This window comes from Ciona robusta, chromosome 12 (assembly GCF_009617815.1).
Source record: "Ciona robusta chromosome 12, ASM961781v2".
NCBI lineage: Eukaryota > Metazoa > Chordata > Ascidiacea > Phlebobranchia > Cionidae > Ciona > Ciona robusta.
Window position 1 is genome coordinate 3,852,018 of NC_143246.1, and position 16,044 is coordinate 3,868,061.

The 16,044-nt window shown below is 31.7% G+C and overlaps 2 protein-coding genes and 1 long non-coding RNA gene across 4 annotated transcripts in view; 2 read left to right on the forward strand and 1 right to left on the reverse strand.

Annotated features, from left to right (window-relative positions):
* The window catches only part of LOC149726929 (uncharacterized), a 21,342-nt gene extending 14,916 nt beyond the window's left edge, over positions 1–6,426 (forward strand). Inside the window, exons 16-25 of the mRNA XM_089889415.1 lie at positions 25–164; positions 1,019–1,185; positions 1,527–1,679; positions 2,080–2,290; positions 2,954–3,075; positions 3,341–3,463; positions 3,983–4,147; positions 4,544–4,623; positions 5,047–5,151; positions 5,287–6,426. Of these exons, the coding sequence (XP_089745541.1) occupies positions 25–164; positions 1,019–1,185; positions 1,527–1,679; positions 2,080–2,290; positions 2,954–3,075; positions 3,341–3,463; positions 3,983–4,147; positions 4,544–4,623; positions 5,047–5,151; positions 5,287–5,417 (1,397 nt within the window). The 3' untranslated portion in view covers positions 5,418–6,426. The remainder of the gene's footprint in view (positions 1–24; positions 165–1,018; positions 1,186–1,526; positions 1,680–2,079; positions 2,291–2,953; positions 3,076–3,340; positions 3,464–3,982; positions 4,148–4,543; positions 4,624–5,046; positions 5,152–5,286) is intronic.
* On the forward strand, positions 6,424–14,896 carry LOC149726930 (uncharacterized). 2 transcript variants are annotated; one of them, XR_016386156.1, is made up of 3 exons: positions 6,424–6,511; positions 6,670–6,744; positions 13,418–14,896. It is a non-coding gene; the product is annotated as an uncharacterized LOC149726930 (long non-coding RNA). The 2 variants fall into 2 exon arrangements; XR_016386155.1 differs by lacking the exons at positions 6,424–6,511; positions 6,670–6,744 and adding an exon at positions 9,893–11,579.
* LOC149726931 (uncharacterized) lies at positions 7,200–9,711 on the reverse strand. Its single transcript, XM_089889476.1, is given in 2 exon segments — positions 7,200–8,603; positions 8,605–9,711. Coding segments are annotated over 2 exon segments (2,346 nt in total). The 5' UTR covers positions 9,547–9,711.
* Positions 14,897–16,044: the final 1,148 nt, after the last annotated feature.

Genomic DNA, 16,044 nt, shown 5'->3' on the forward strand with positions numbered 1-16,044 from the left:
AAAAAAACTGAATTTTCATTTTAGTTCCGGAGACAGGCACACAGTGGAAGAGTGAATTGATGTCAGAGGACCTTGGAACATCCACGCTGTGGAGAGAAATCCCGGAGGTTGCGGACAGTGGTCATCCGAAGGACATGAGCAAGGACCAGATCAAGCTGCAACAGGTTGGTTGGATTTTAATTGCGCAACACTGAAAAAGTAAATTTGTTGTGCATCACTGAAAAAGTAAATTTAATTCACTAAAAGTAAAATTTATGGTGCGCATCACGGGAAAAAAAATCGTTTATTTTTTTTAAATGTTAAAAAAACACCTTATACTGCTTATACATATAATTAGATGTATGGTTGACTATTTTGGCTGTATAGTATTTAGAAACATAATTAACAAAATCTGGTAAAATGTTAATATTGTTTAATGTTGGCTACTATATCAGGGTCTTCATGAATATGTACAAGATTTTTTTTGTAAATTTATTTTTTTTTTCACTTTATAAGTTACTTTAAACAAACACATAACCCACAAGCACACAATAGCAAAGTTTTTAAAACTTTAAAAATTCTCCCTTCTATAGTTTATTATATCTGGTTTCATTCATGTTTATTCTGAGTGAGGAAAACACTAGATGATGTAAACCAGATGTTGTGGTTTATATATATTGTGAACATCGATTTTCAGTTCTGTTTGGTTACTCCTATGGAAAATACCCTACTGCTGTCAATATAATAATCTTTGCAAATTTTTCTGAAAAGTTTCTGTACAAATAATGTCTCGCTTACTGTCTGTGGTATTTTTAATTCATTTTAGTTTTAACCATAACTTTTTTTTTGGCTGTTTTAGTCTATTTTTTACATTACTATTGTCTATAACATTAAAATAACAGTGCTTTTTTACACTTTGATATTGTAATAATTTTTTCCCCATTTTAAATAACTCGTATTTCAGTTTTTGGCCGGGGTAGTAAAAAAAATATTAAAAATAAAAAAATTTTGTTTGGTAAATTTGTTTTTTCCTCCCAAGTCTCAGTTTGAGGTGATCACATCCCAAGCTTCATATCTTCGTAGTCTCAACATCCTCGTGCATCATTTTATGGAGGATTGGGCCATGGAGTCAACTGATGTTCTCCCATCCACAGATCGAAAGCGACTCTTCTCAAACATCGAATCTGTGAAAAACGTGGAACAGAGGTTTGAAAAAAATTGTTTAAAAATATGATGAAATTATTTTTTCGTTAGTATATTAACTGAGTACCATTATTTTTTAGTAAATAAAAGTTAGACAAAGACATTTTTTGATATAAAGACACAGTTTTTTTTAATTTTTACAGCACTAAATGTTTTAAAAGAGTTAGTGAAAGGTATAATATTTAATCTTTAAAGAGCATGGCCATATTAAATGCATTAAAAGCTGTAACTGCTGAAAAGCTGAAATAATTCTCATTTGGTATAGACATTCTTTTATGAAGTTTTGTCTAAATAACGACTCTAAAAATAATTTATAAAAATGTAATACAAAACTCTCCAATCAGGTTCCTCGAAGATTTAGAAAAACACTTCTGGTCTGATTTAAAACTGACAAAAGTATGCGACGTTATTGCAAAATATGCAAAGCAGGACTTCTCAGTGTACATACTCTATATACAAAACCAGGTCTACCAAGACAGGGTGCTCACTAAACTACAGTAAGTATTAATAAGGTTGTTTTTTTTATAAAAGGCATAATATTATAATTAATATACCTGTACAACTATACTAGAATTAAAATAGAAAACTTCATAGAAAAAATAAATGCATTTAAGTCCTACACTTAGTGGACCAACTAACTATTCAACATGTCCATACATAGTTTGTTTTTTTCTGAAATATTAATAATACGCTACTTTGTTCTTATGTAAAATTCGTTTACTTAAATAAATTTTGCCTTTTTTACATTATTTTTTTTTCATTTTTACGTTACTTTACTTCTATTTATTTCTTTAATCGTTAATGTAAAGACCATCAACCGCCTTTTTCCCTCCGTTCTCTCATATTACCTGCTTCCCCAACTCTCTCATTCACTTATCCATAACCACCAACCTCCAGAAGAAATCACGAATTATTTGCCGAGAACTTATGTCGTCTTGAATCCTCCTCCGCTTGCAACAAACTCCCTCTCCTCTCCTTCCTCTTGCTCCCGATGCAGAGAGTCACTCGTCTCCCACTCCTTGTCTCCGCAATAGTCAACGCAGCGGACGCAGCCGGAGAACCAAAGATGCTGAAGATTGCCAAACATACACTCGGAGTTGTAAACAAAGTTAGTATGTATATAATCTTTCAACGGCTTATCTGGTTTGAAAAAAAACGTTTTTATATGGAATAAACATGAAAGAAGTCATATTGACACGGTTGTGTTACTTCTGCTACCAGGCATAATGTATATAATCTTTTAACGGCTCATCTGGTATGAAAAAAACCTAGCGTATTTTCAACGTTTTGTCTGCCATCCGGCAAAATTGCCTACATTTTTCATAATTGCAGTACACTAAATACACTATGTTTTTTTTCAAAATTACCGGATAGCAGACGAAACGTTGGAAATTACACTATGTTTTTTCATACCAAGTGAGCTGTTGAAAAAACTTTTGAATCACTTTGCTCGTATAAATATAAAGATAGTTTTATTGTAACCAAGTTAAAAGCACATAAACTTTATCAAGGTGTTGCTGCATCAAAGAGATAAAGTCTCACTACATGTCAGATGAAACATATGTTTTTTTATACAGAAAAATCATTTTTAAACTTGAATGAATGAATGTAACTTACTTTCTCCTCGCTTGCCCAAGGACACGTATGCCCACAATGGTAGCAACGATGAACCTTGAACCCATTACCTCTGGGTTCGAGGCAGGCCCGCTAACCAACTGTGCTATGGTGCCGTGCTTACTAGTTTGAATCCACTAACTCTATTATTCTACAGTTGGTGAAGAAATGCAATGAAGGAGCCAAGAAAATGCAACAAACAGAACAACTCGCAGAAATTGCTTCCCAACTTGATTATTCATCTTCTGTCAAGATGTTTGCTCTCGTTTCACAATCAAGGTTTCTATTTATTTAAATATGCTGTTAGAATTTTTTTAATCTGAGGTTAGTTTACGACCTTTGTGCTGCGAATGCAGTTAAAATACTGTATAAAAATTGCCTTTAAAATACAGCAGTTTGATTAAGGAGGCAGAAATTAATGTTAAATTTTTGTTGAAAAAAAAGGCTTAAAAATCAAGAAACAAAATAAAAATATGTTAAACAATAACTCTTTGATTGTTTGTTTGTTTTCTTTATTATCTAATAATTGCTTTTATTAAAACAGGAGTTTAGTAAAGAAAGGAGAAATGAATGTGAGCATGTCAGTTGATTCAAAAAAATCCACAAAACTCAACAAATTATGGTTGTTTCTATTCACTGATGTCATGTTTATTGCAAGGAAAAAAAGGTTGCCATTTTTACATTAATTTCGAATTTAAAATATACATGTATTATACCTCACCCATACATGTACTATATCTCACCCATACATGTATTATATCTCACCTATACATGTATTATATCTCACCCATACATGTACTATATCTCACTCATACATGTATTATATCTCACCTATACATGTATTATATCTCACCCATACATGTACTATATCTCACCCATACATGTATTATATCTCACCCATACATGTATTATATCTCACCCATATATGTATTATATCTCACTCATACATGTATTATATCTCACCCATACATGTATTATATCTCACCCATACATGTATTATATCTCACCCATATATGTATTATATCTCACCCATACATGTATTATATCTCACCCATATATGTATTATATCTCACCCATACATGTATTATATCTCACCCATACATGTATTATATCTCACCCATACATGTATTATATCTCACCCATACATGTATTATATCTCACCCATACATGTATTATATCTCACCAGCTACATGGAGTCAGGTTCAAGCTCCAGGTTTGAGGTTGTGGATTGGGCAAAACGGTCGCTACTATATGTCAACGAGCAAGCTGTCACAGAGAACTTAATTTATCTCATTCTGTTGGAAAACCAAGCTGGAAAGAGAGTAGAAATGACACTCAACCCAGTTAGCCAGTAAGTCAACAGATTTTGACATTGTGTTTTACTAAATATGAATAAGTGTAACTTATGTATCTTCACTTGGTGGTCTTTATAACATGGGTGTTCTATTTCAAACAACAAGTGGCAGCTTATAAATTATCATGTATGTAACTTTAAAGTTAAGTATTCTTTTTTTATGGCCAACAATTTAGACAACCTCTTAGAAACAACTGTTAAGTGTCTTAGACACATACTCACAATGGTAGCAGCATTGAGCCTTAAACCCTGTATTCTCTGGTTTATAGGCCATGAATCTGCACTTTAAACTAAAGTTAATTTAGAACTTTTGGGGATGCAATGCAATTTATTATACCAATATAAAGGGAAGAAAACTTCAGATTTGATTTCCTAACTATATTTTTCATTTAGAAACGAGTTATCACGTTGGACGGATGCATTAAGCCCTCCTTCACTAAATACAACAGGGGAGAGTATATATGAAACATGGGGTGAGTTGTGTGTGGAAAACTTATTAATAACTGTAAGATAGGATCACACTTTAAATTTTCATATTTAGAATAGATAGCCTTTATATTTTTTTAATAACTTTTGCCAAAAAATATTATAATTCAAAGACTGTTTAACTTTTAAAAATCCACTATTTTTTCAATAGCTGTATCTTTTTTTATTTTTACAAGTTCAGTTGCTTTTAAGATTGATTGTAAAATTAACAGTGTTAGAGAATGGTTGTATAGACTGTAGAGTATCAAAATGCATTAAAATATTACGCTTTAATATCCGGCGCCCTGGCACAGTTGGTTAGCGCGCCTGCCCTTTAACCCATGGGTTATGGGTTCAAGGCTAGTTGCTGCTACTATTGTGGGCAAGTTACATTTATTCATTTATTCATAACATATGTTTCCACTGTACAGATTGCCCACAGTTCCAGTGTGTGTTGCCATACATTGCTGAGCAACCAGATGAACTAACTATTGATGTTGGTGATGTAATGCAAGTTCTTAAGAAAACTTCAGATGGTAAGTTTTAGACATTTAAATTTTTTATTCGATTTTAGGTTTTGCCCAAATTCATGTTATAAATATAAGTTGTATACCTGGAGTTGCAGACGTAACTTTATATTCAACATTTTTAATTTATCAAAATTTCTCTAGGTTGGTTAGAGGGTGAGAGACTACGTGATGGGGAAACAGGGTGGTTCCCCCGTCAGAATTGTGACGAAATAGAAGATGAACACACACGAGCGAGGAACATGAAAAACTTGTACCGGACATTCGCTGGGTGACAGCAGAGAGCTAACAACGAAACATACTAAAATAAATTCACCATCAATTTTTTGGAGAACAATTATTTGAATAAAAAAAATGTTTTCAGATTTTGCAGGGATGTTGTGCTAGGTGGAAGCAATAACTTAAGTACAACTCTAAAGTGGAGCACGTTTTAATGATTTTGTACAAATTATGTATCTTTTGTTTGAACTGGAATATCATTTTTACATGTATTTGATCAAATAGTAGAGTTTTAAAGGTGTTTAGATTAAAACAAATTATAAATTTTGCCATAAATATTCTGCAACTACAGCAAAGTTTAGCCAAATCTAGTTAGCAAAAGTAAGTATTTATAATTTCTTAAATGTTACCAAACCTTAAACAACAAATAACTCCATTTTCTTACAATATATTTCTATCAGTGCACTCTTTGTTCTTTGTTTCACAACCTGGTGCTGTTTAATTGCACTATCTAATGTGTTTTTGTTCACATTTTTATTCCTACCCCTTTCATTTCATATCTTGTTGTATGCAGTTTTCCTTATTCATATACCAGTCTTGGTTTAAAAAAACAAACTATTTTTACCCGTTGTGTATTTTACATTTTTTAATCAAATCTGTAAACTGTAACAGTATTATCTGTTTTATTATGAGTTTGGTATCCTGGTTTGAACTAAATCATGTGTATTATTTAAAAAAATACTCTATTGTCTATAATTTATGGTGCTTATATTATACCCTCTGCCTTACTAAGATTTTTTCCACCTATTTATTGCATAAAGTAGTTTTGAACAAACTGACAAACCAGTGATCTGTAACATTCCATTTTTTCAACAATTCTTATTTTGGAAAGGAATTTTGTATTTTGAATCAAATGACTGTATAGCGTAATGTGTGCACTTTATATGATTAAGTTTCTGAGCCTATCCTGTCTTTTTGTGCTGAAAAGTGCCTTCTTATATTTCGCCATAAAATCCGCTGTCCAAATATTCAATACTTTTGGAAAATATATCTCTTCTTTCTAGACATTATAAGGTTGGGTTAAGAAAGTTTAGGTTACCTGTTTATTAATGCTTGGTTTTACAATGAAGAAACATAGATTTATGGCAAGGTAAGTGGAGGATTTCTGGCTTTGTCACTTTTAGTGTTGGTATTTCAAGAACTGCCATTATTTTCTTTATGCCAAGTAGAATATGTTTTTTATTTCAGTTTCTAAAGGATATACTTAGTATGAAATTTACGTTAACAATTTGATGGCATTTATTGTAGATAATATTCCAACCCTTTAAAGTAAGCAGGGAAAGGAAAAGTTTCAGAGTGTTTTAAATGTCAAATGGAGTTGAGGTAAGTATATCCTTATTAAATCAAATATAGACTATTTTATTTTCTAACTATAGCAAATAGCTCAGTAAACTGCTGCGTTCTTGGATACTGAAAGAGAATCCCATATTTGTGTCTAAAAATGCAAAGACCTGTTTTATATCCACTATTATAATGGGCCACTGATCTGCCTGAGCCCGTCGTGACTGTGGGGTTTGCTTGGTTTATGATACGCCACTGATACAAACTACTCTAAATTGCTTTATTGGTATAAAAGTGTTTATTAGTTTGAAAACAACACACATTATCAACATTTACATCTTGTTAGGTTAGCACATAGCATTTGATTTTTTTTAATAATGTTTCAACACTCCATGCTATAAAAATGTTGGTTTAAAACAAAACATCGAAGAAATTTAACAAAAAACTTATTCAACATTTCTCAATTGCTTATGTTTAGTTAACATGAAACCACTAGTTTAGCTTGCATATTTCCTCTTTAAACAATGGAAATATTTCTTAACTCTAAGTTTATTTTCAGGAAGTACTGGTTTATTTAGAGCATTAAGTATCCTTACTACTTCACACATACAAATAAGGGATTTACAAACTTGTTCAAAAGCAAAATAACAGTGAGCAAGGTCTAAATATAGATTTACTTGAAATGCTGTGGTTTGCTTATATCCTTTTAACGCGACCAAACATTTCTTTAATATTGTAAATGATTTTTCGTAATGATTGATTTCAACCCAAATTTTGGAATATTTATTTAAATCAACCACTGTCAAAAAAGGATAACAGTTTTCTTGAGGTGTTTGTGAGTTTTTATAATATTGATAAGATTTTTCTATCATAACAATTGATTGATCCTTCTGATCTATAAGTAATAGACATTCACCATACTCAAGTAATGCCCAACTGAACTCTCTCTGATAGTCCAATAAAGTTTTCATATTTTCGCATAAATTTATGAATTTGTTCATATCTTCAATTTCAGTTTGAATGTTTCTTTTATCCCAACGACCCAGTTCAAGTTTGCATTTAAATGCTACAACTCTAACTACAAATTCCTTTAAGAAATCTTTATGGTTGCCAAGTGAAATTACTTTTTCACATAAATCACTGCATAATGAATATTCAGAAGTTCTGTGTATGGCTAAAAGTACAACCATTATATCAACCATTTGAAGTAAGCTGGGACAGTTAATTAGTTTTCTTATTTCCATCTTTATATCTTCTTCTAATGTAAGGAAAATCAAAACAAGGAACTTTAAATTATTTTTACACGCAACACTATCCATTTGGAAAAAATTCATTGATAATGGTGTGTGTAGTGAAAAAGTGATTAACAAGTGCAAACTAAATGCTGTCTGCATAAAGAAACAAAAACTTTGTTTTCCAACCATTTCAATTAATCCAGTTATAATACTCTTTGAACTAGAATCTTCCATAAAAATATCTTCTTGTCTTCCCTTTGAATGATAAACTTTGAATCTTATCTCACAAGCCACTGCAACCATGAATCGAAGCTCATGAGCCACCGTTTCACTGCATAATTTGCGTTGTTCCAATATATCAATGATATCAAAACATGAAGATTGTTTTATTGAATATCGCCGACCAATTGATGTAAGAAAGATTGTTGCACTTCTGTAAATTACTCGCTTTATGTTGAAACTTTGTAGACCATGAAACGTTTTTAATTGTGACGTTATAAAACTCAAGTTTTGTAAATCTTCATCTATTTGTTTCATCACCATTGAATAGTTGCCAATTTTATCTTTTCTCGCAACAACATCATGTGACTTGTCCTGGTACTCATGGAATAATGTTTCTTCACCAGCAACAAAGCAAGACTTGGATAAAATATCAGCCAAGTGATTATCCCTGCTTTATGTCATGTTCTTTTTCCAACAGTTGAAGCATTTCTTTCACCGGCTTTATAAGCTCCATTTTCCATGGTTTGTTTACAGTTGGTTGTCTTCCAAGTGGTATCTTGCTTGCATGTGACATCATCCCATCAAACGTTACACCATTTGGTGTAAAAGCATCATAAAACCAGATGTTGGTTTCACCGTTTAAACTTGGAATTGCAACTGAAGGAATCATGGTTTCTCCAAGGTTGATTAGGACGATATGAAATATTGTGGAGAACCACTTGAAGTATCTCATGATCGTCTTACGATCTTCATTCCAATCTAATTCATCTTCAAGAAGAATGATGTGTTCAAAATCTGAATATAATGTAATTTCTGATCGTGCCAGGGAACCCAACCCTACTACAGAGTATTTACATGGGGGATTCCCCATAATTTCAATGCATTCATCAGATACAAATCTCATTAATTCGGTGTATTGCTCTGTAACTTTTTTCTGGATAGTTTGAACATCTGATATTTTATTTCTTTGTAATTGAATCAGTCTATCACCTTCTACATTATCAGGAATTTGAGTCACTTTGTTGTATTGTTCTCCCAATTCCTTTCTAGTTTGTTTCATTTTTCTTTGTAGATTTGCAGAAATCTTCAACAAATTAGCACCATCTGTTTTGGCCTTTGCCTTCACCAAAACAGCTGTGCAAAAACTTCTAAGATCACTTTTATTTTGATCATTTTTTGGATCTCTTACTATAGCAGCATTATACAAAGCTACACTACGAATAGCATTCAACTTTTTTTGCTTAGTTTTACTTCCATATATCTCGGCCAACTCATGAAATATAGGAACTGATTTTTTTGGATCAATTTCTTTTCCATTTTCATCACACAGCAACTTTAACTGCTCAACCAGGTTCTTTTCAGCTTCACTAATCTCAACCAAGTTCATTTTTATAACAACTTGTTTTAATGCCAAAATTCTGTGTATTTGCTTTCTAATATTTTTACAACACCAGTGCTTGATATTAAACGTAAGAATAATGTTTGCGTCTGAAGGATTCAAAGATTTTACCAGTCTATTATAGTTGCTCTTTGTCTGTTGCACAATAGCCATTGTTATTACTGTTTGTAGTTCTGTGTTTTGTTTGTTCAAGCACTCTATGTCCCCAACCCTAATTTTCGAGTCATCATCGACATTGCTTCACAATTCCTTTCTCCTAACTTTGTGGCAGTTTCTCTCTGTGTATAACTTTGCACTAAACAGTTTTTGGTTCAGTTAGAATTAAGTAAAATTTTCTTAGCCTATTTTCTGTGTTGATCTAAATCATAGTTTATCTTTTGTCATGTCGGCTTATTAGATTAACATATAGCTTTATGAAATGCACCAAGTATAATTTCAACATAAATATGTCTAAATCCAGATGACCTTCACCATTCGCTGTTTAATATAGACTATGGTGTCCTTCTAGTTTCTGTTGCTTTTTGTTTCGTAGAGAAATACCATGTTTTTTATTTATTTTTTTATTCTTTATGGGTGAGGTCCTTCTCTAGAACCCGGGATTTAGGCCAAATTTGGCCCATTACCCCAACACCTGGAAAGCCCATTAAAACCAGTGCCGCGACACCGCATTGCACTCAGACGCGTATGGGTTGGAGCAATGCCCGTTAAGTGTCTTGCCCAAGGACACATACGCTGATCAGTGTTAGTACCGTCGCCGATCATCGAACCGAGGACACTTTGGTTTTCGATTCAGGTGCCTAAACCACTGAGCCACGGCGCCGGACCGAAATACCATGATGCTGTTATGCCAGAATTCACATCAGTTATAATACAGATATAATATTAACATAAACTGTATTGGGCAGTTACTTCACAAAACCTAAAGTTTCATCACAACAAATATTTAATATAGTTTTAAATAACAAAAGTGCAAAACCATGATGTAATATTTTATTACCTGAAACAACTTCAAGAAACTAATAAGTGTGTCAAATGTTATGATGTGTGTTAAATAATAAACATACATGTAATAATTATACACACAAACATGCATATTGATTATGTCATCACGTGATTTCACAACTGCCCAATTTTACTTCGTCACACACAGGTTACAATGTCTTATTTTCTTATTGGACTCATGATGACTTGCATGTATTCTGGTGAATCATCAAAATTAATTTGGTAATAAAACGATGAAAGTAGGCTAAAGGTCCTTTAGACAACTATAATGGTGTATAGAATAGTTGTCTTACCAATTAAAACAGTCTGAAGGATTCAAAGATTTCACCACTCTATTATAGTTGCTCTTTGTCTGTTGCACAATAGCCATTGTTAATACTATTTGTAGTTCTGCGTTTTGTTTGTTTAGGCACTTGTGCGTTTAGACTATAATGGATATTGGTTGTTATTGAATTTTATCAAAAAACGATTGTTAGGAAATAAATGTCTTGATTTAGCATCACCTCATACACAATTAAGTCTGTGTTTGGTTTAGCATCACTGCACTTTATTGTTTATGAAAACATAATGCTTGGTTTTGATCATTTATTTTGTACCACAGAAAGCAAAAAACATGATTTCTAAATAAAAGGTCGTACCTTAGCACTGGTATGGTTACTTTAATACATTGAGAGCTACCCCAATCCTAATTTACGAGTCATCATCGACATTGCTTCACAATTCATTTCTCCTAACTTTGTAGCAGTTTCACTATTTGCATAACTTTGCACTAAACAGTTTTTGGTTCAGGTTGAATTAAGTCTTATTTTCTGAGCTCATTTTATGTTGCTTTAAATCATATTTTGCTTTCTGTCATGTTGGTTTATTAGATTAACCTATAGCTTTGTATGTTTAAATGCAGAGATCCTTCATGGTTCAATGAAGACTATGTCGTCCTGCTAGCTTGTGTTGTTTTTTTTTGTATCATAGAGAAATGACATGACAATATTATGCCAGAGTTCATATCAGTTATAATACAGGTATAATATTAATATAAACTCTCTTGACCAGTTACTACACTTAATATGTCAAAACCTAAACCAAGTACCATCGAAAATTATTTAACAAAGTTTTAAACAACAAACGTGAAAAAAATATGATGTAATATTTTATTACCTGAAACAACTTTAAGAAACTGATTAGTTTGCCAAATGTGATGATGTGAATTAGTGTATTAAAATGTGAATTAGTTTGTTAAATAATGTGTTAAATAAATTAGTTTGTTAAATAATGCTCATACAATAAGTAAATGGACAAACACGCATATTGATTATATTATCATGTGGTTTCAAATCTGTCCAATCCCGTGTCTTTCATTCTGTCATATACAGGTTACAATGACTCATTTTCTTATTGAACTCATGATGACTTGCATGTATTGTGGTGAATCAGCAAAAATTAACGTGGTGATAAAACAATAAACAAATTTAATAGACAATATAGACAAATCTTATCAACTTAAAGACAAATCTTATAGACAATTATGATAGTGTATAGGATAATTTTCTTACAAACTAAAACATTAAAAAGTTGGTTTAATTGTACATTATGATAAATAGTAGGGTGGGGGAGGACGGGACACCTTTTTATTCTGTTTTCTGGTCCCATTTGGTAATAAACAAAGAACATTTAGGAATTAAAAAAACGCATCCTCACGACTCCCATAGACCGCTGTTAATTGTTTAAAACACGATCAGGATATTTGGATTTTATGTGATAAAGGTGTCCCGTCTTCCCCCACCCTACTCTATAATATTTATTTTGTATAATATAGTAGAATGGGGGAAGATGGGACACTTAAGCACATATTGCCGAATGTTTCCTAAATTAAAATAGACGGTAGTTTTTGGGTAATACCTCGAATTAGTACTATCCTCCTTTATTAATTGACAACAATTCAAAAAAATACAATAAAACACACGAAGAGTTATTTAGCGATCCGCACAACAGGTGAAATTTTACAAATTCGAAAACACGCAGGATAAGACGGGGCAGTTTAAAATCATTGTTAATTTTGATTATTAAGTGTATTTATTATTAGTAATACACTAAATAACACGAAATAACACTGTATGCTTTAAAAATCAAGTTTAAACATTCTTTTCCTTGCCCTACTGCTATAGTTTTTAACATGTTACCAATACAGTATATTATTGCATAACAATGGGTATTGTTCGAACATCAATTGATAAATATTGTACCTTAAAATGTATATGAACTTGTAAATTGATAATAACTAATAATAAAGGTTACATTTTGCTACAATTTGGGTTTTTGCTACAATATATGTTTTTATTATATTAGTATCTTATATTTGAATAACACCTGAGGTATAAATTATTGAATTAAAAGCAAACCTTTTAAAGTTTGGCAATGAAAGCATACTTAAACTACAGTGTGAGGGAAGATGGGACTCAAAATTGAAAAATATTTACATTAGCAGTATTCTGCAACTTGTAGTTAACCCCGAATTTAACCGGCGGTGCTAGTTTCTTTACCATGTAAACTTTATATATATAGCGTTAAAACGATATTTTTTTGTTGTTTTCATCTCAAACTAAATGCATATTGACACCCTGCCTATTTTCCTCATGTTTATATTTCAGTTTTTTTTTACAAAACTAAGACTAGTTTTATGAGACAAAATCAAACTGTACGAAATATTCAAATAATTCTGTATCATTATTTTCCTGATTATCATTAAATGGGGGTCCGTAAAAAGAAAATTAAACACAAGTATTGTCTGACAAAGTGTCCCATCTTTCCTCATCCTACCATAATTACTTATGCTTTTTACTAATGCAAGTAATGTTTTCAGGTCGAATGGGAATCAGTTCTTGATCATAGTTCAACACATGGTGGTAGTCCAGAGCATAAGGATGTTGTAGAAAGTAGTTTGCTCACTATGAACGAGTTACACTGTTTTTTGAGAGGTATGTTGTGTGATGGACCAATTCTGGCCTAAATCCCAAGTCCCCTGCCTGATCAGAAGACTTCACTCATATAGAATATCATATGATAAGATATTTGTAAATTTAAAACATTTAAAACTAATTTTGTAAGGAACTGTATAGCCCGAAGAACATAGATATCAACAAGTGTAAACCAACATATTTGCTAATTTTTGGGCAATGTTTGGGTTATTTATGTCACACAATTATATATATTTAACATATTTGGCAGCGGCATTGCAATAATTTTAAATATTTAAGTTTAAAAAGCGAATGGTTGAGTTTTGGTTAGCTTGTAAAATATTCAACTATTTTAAATTTTGATGCATCACAAGTGTTTCCTGTATCCTATAATACACATATTAAAACAAAAATATGAATGAAGGTCTAAAAACAGTTAAAATGTGCAAAACATCTGCCTGCCGCCCATACTGATGCATGCATTTCACTCCTCATATGGGAAAAAAGAAGGCGTCCATTGACCATTGTTTTTAAACAATTGCTGTTCTTACTTGTTGTATATCCATTTACTTTCGTATAGCCTTTATGTTGCTTATGTGCATCTTGTAAGGTTATTACGCAACATTGCATTGTTAGCACAATGTTTCAACAATCAGAGCTCTGCAAACTGTGTATGTTATTGTTACGTAAAGTGTGGTCCGGGACGTTGCTCTAACGGCCTACCGCGACTGACCAGACTGATGTAGGATTTCTTAACAGTTTAATGACATATAAAAACTACTATAATAAAACGATTAGAACGGTAAGGAAAACGCTCAAATACACTAACGTTTTAACCACAGTAACCAAATACACCAACGCAACGTTACTACACCATACACACCACGAGAACTGCCGATCTTATGCAATACTAGGGTAGATATTAGGGAAACAGAAGAAAAAGGCGCACTCGCGCTACGACGACCATTTATGCTTGAAGGTGAAATAAACGCGAGACGTATCAAGCCAACACAAAAGCCAAACATGAAATGAAAGAAAAACTAGGAAACAATACAGAAAAACGCCACAGCAAACTACACAAAAGCCACAAACATTTAATGCCTGAAGAAACAATACGTCACATTATTCTGCCTTGTGTAATTTCCATGTAATTTGTTTGCCTATTAAAATCATAGCCATTTTGATTGGTTTCAAATCTCTTGGCTTCAATACAAATATTCTCGCTTTGAAAATCTTAACTTTTTCTCATGGACCGTTTAAGTTTTATAAACTTTTTAATATATTTTCAATTGCTTCATATTTTCCTAGTTCCATTTCTTCTAATAAGAATTTCAAGGAAAAATATCAATGTTAGAGAATTCTTGCAAATGGAAAAATGGAGTTGGGTATGTACTTTATTTTTTAATTTTGAGTTTCTAACTGCTGGATAAACTTAGTTTAATTGTTCTACTCATGCTTAGCTACTTTCTTCACCTTAGATATTTTATGTGCTAAAGTAAATGCAAGTTTAAGAAACAGTTTTAAATTTCAAAATGATTTATTAAACCTGAAATGTTGTTCAATTCATTGTAAAACATAGAGTTGTCTTAAAGACTATAAAATGCATTTATATGAATAGGCACAAAGCAACAATTTGATTACATTTGATACATTATATTAACAATCATTATACTACAACATTTTAACTGTGAAAGTTGCATTATACCGCGACATTAGTAATCGGTGATTTTAGTTATAATAAAGTAAGATTAAATAATTTCTTCTAAATTCGTGACAAAAATATTCATACAATTATCCTTTCTTGGGTGGTATTCTCGTATACCGATTAAAACTTAGTCGGTTGGGGTCACTTTGTTTGCCGCGTTTTTTTCCTACTATCAATGAATCTATTCCATAGTTACCTTTAATTGTTATTCTTAGTAGGTTTTAGCATTTCATGACAGTAACAACGTATGGTATTTACATTTTTATTGAGTAATTTTTATGCACATAATATAAATAAAAATAATACTTACACATTGTTGGAGCTTAATATTAACAAAATAGATATTTATGGGGTTCAACTACTGCTATGTTTTGAAACATATTATTGTGACTATATGTATGAAGTTACAACTTTAATATACATTGTATCAACAAACGTTACATAACACTACAACAATTTGATTACATTTTCATTACTTGGTTCAACTTCTATTAATATAAATTTTATTTTACTTTTTGGGATGGATAACAATACTACAAAAACAACAAACGTGTTTCTATCACGCTATGGCTAAAACAGAAATACAGATTTATTAAACACAATTAAAATATCAACTTTTTTCATTTGAACATTAACTTAGTGTTAAATAATCATGTTTAATAAAAAGATTGGGTATGAGTGGTGTCTGCTAAACATATCACATTTCTATGTTGCTGAAGTTTACTATAAAAGAAACAATTAATTTACCTTCTATATAAAATCTTTAAATAATGATAAAGAATCTGGACTTTTTGTTTAGTCTTATGATCTACTGGTTCATTTAAAGCA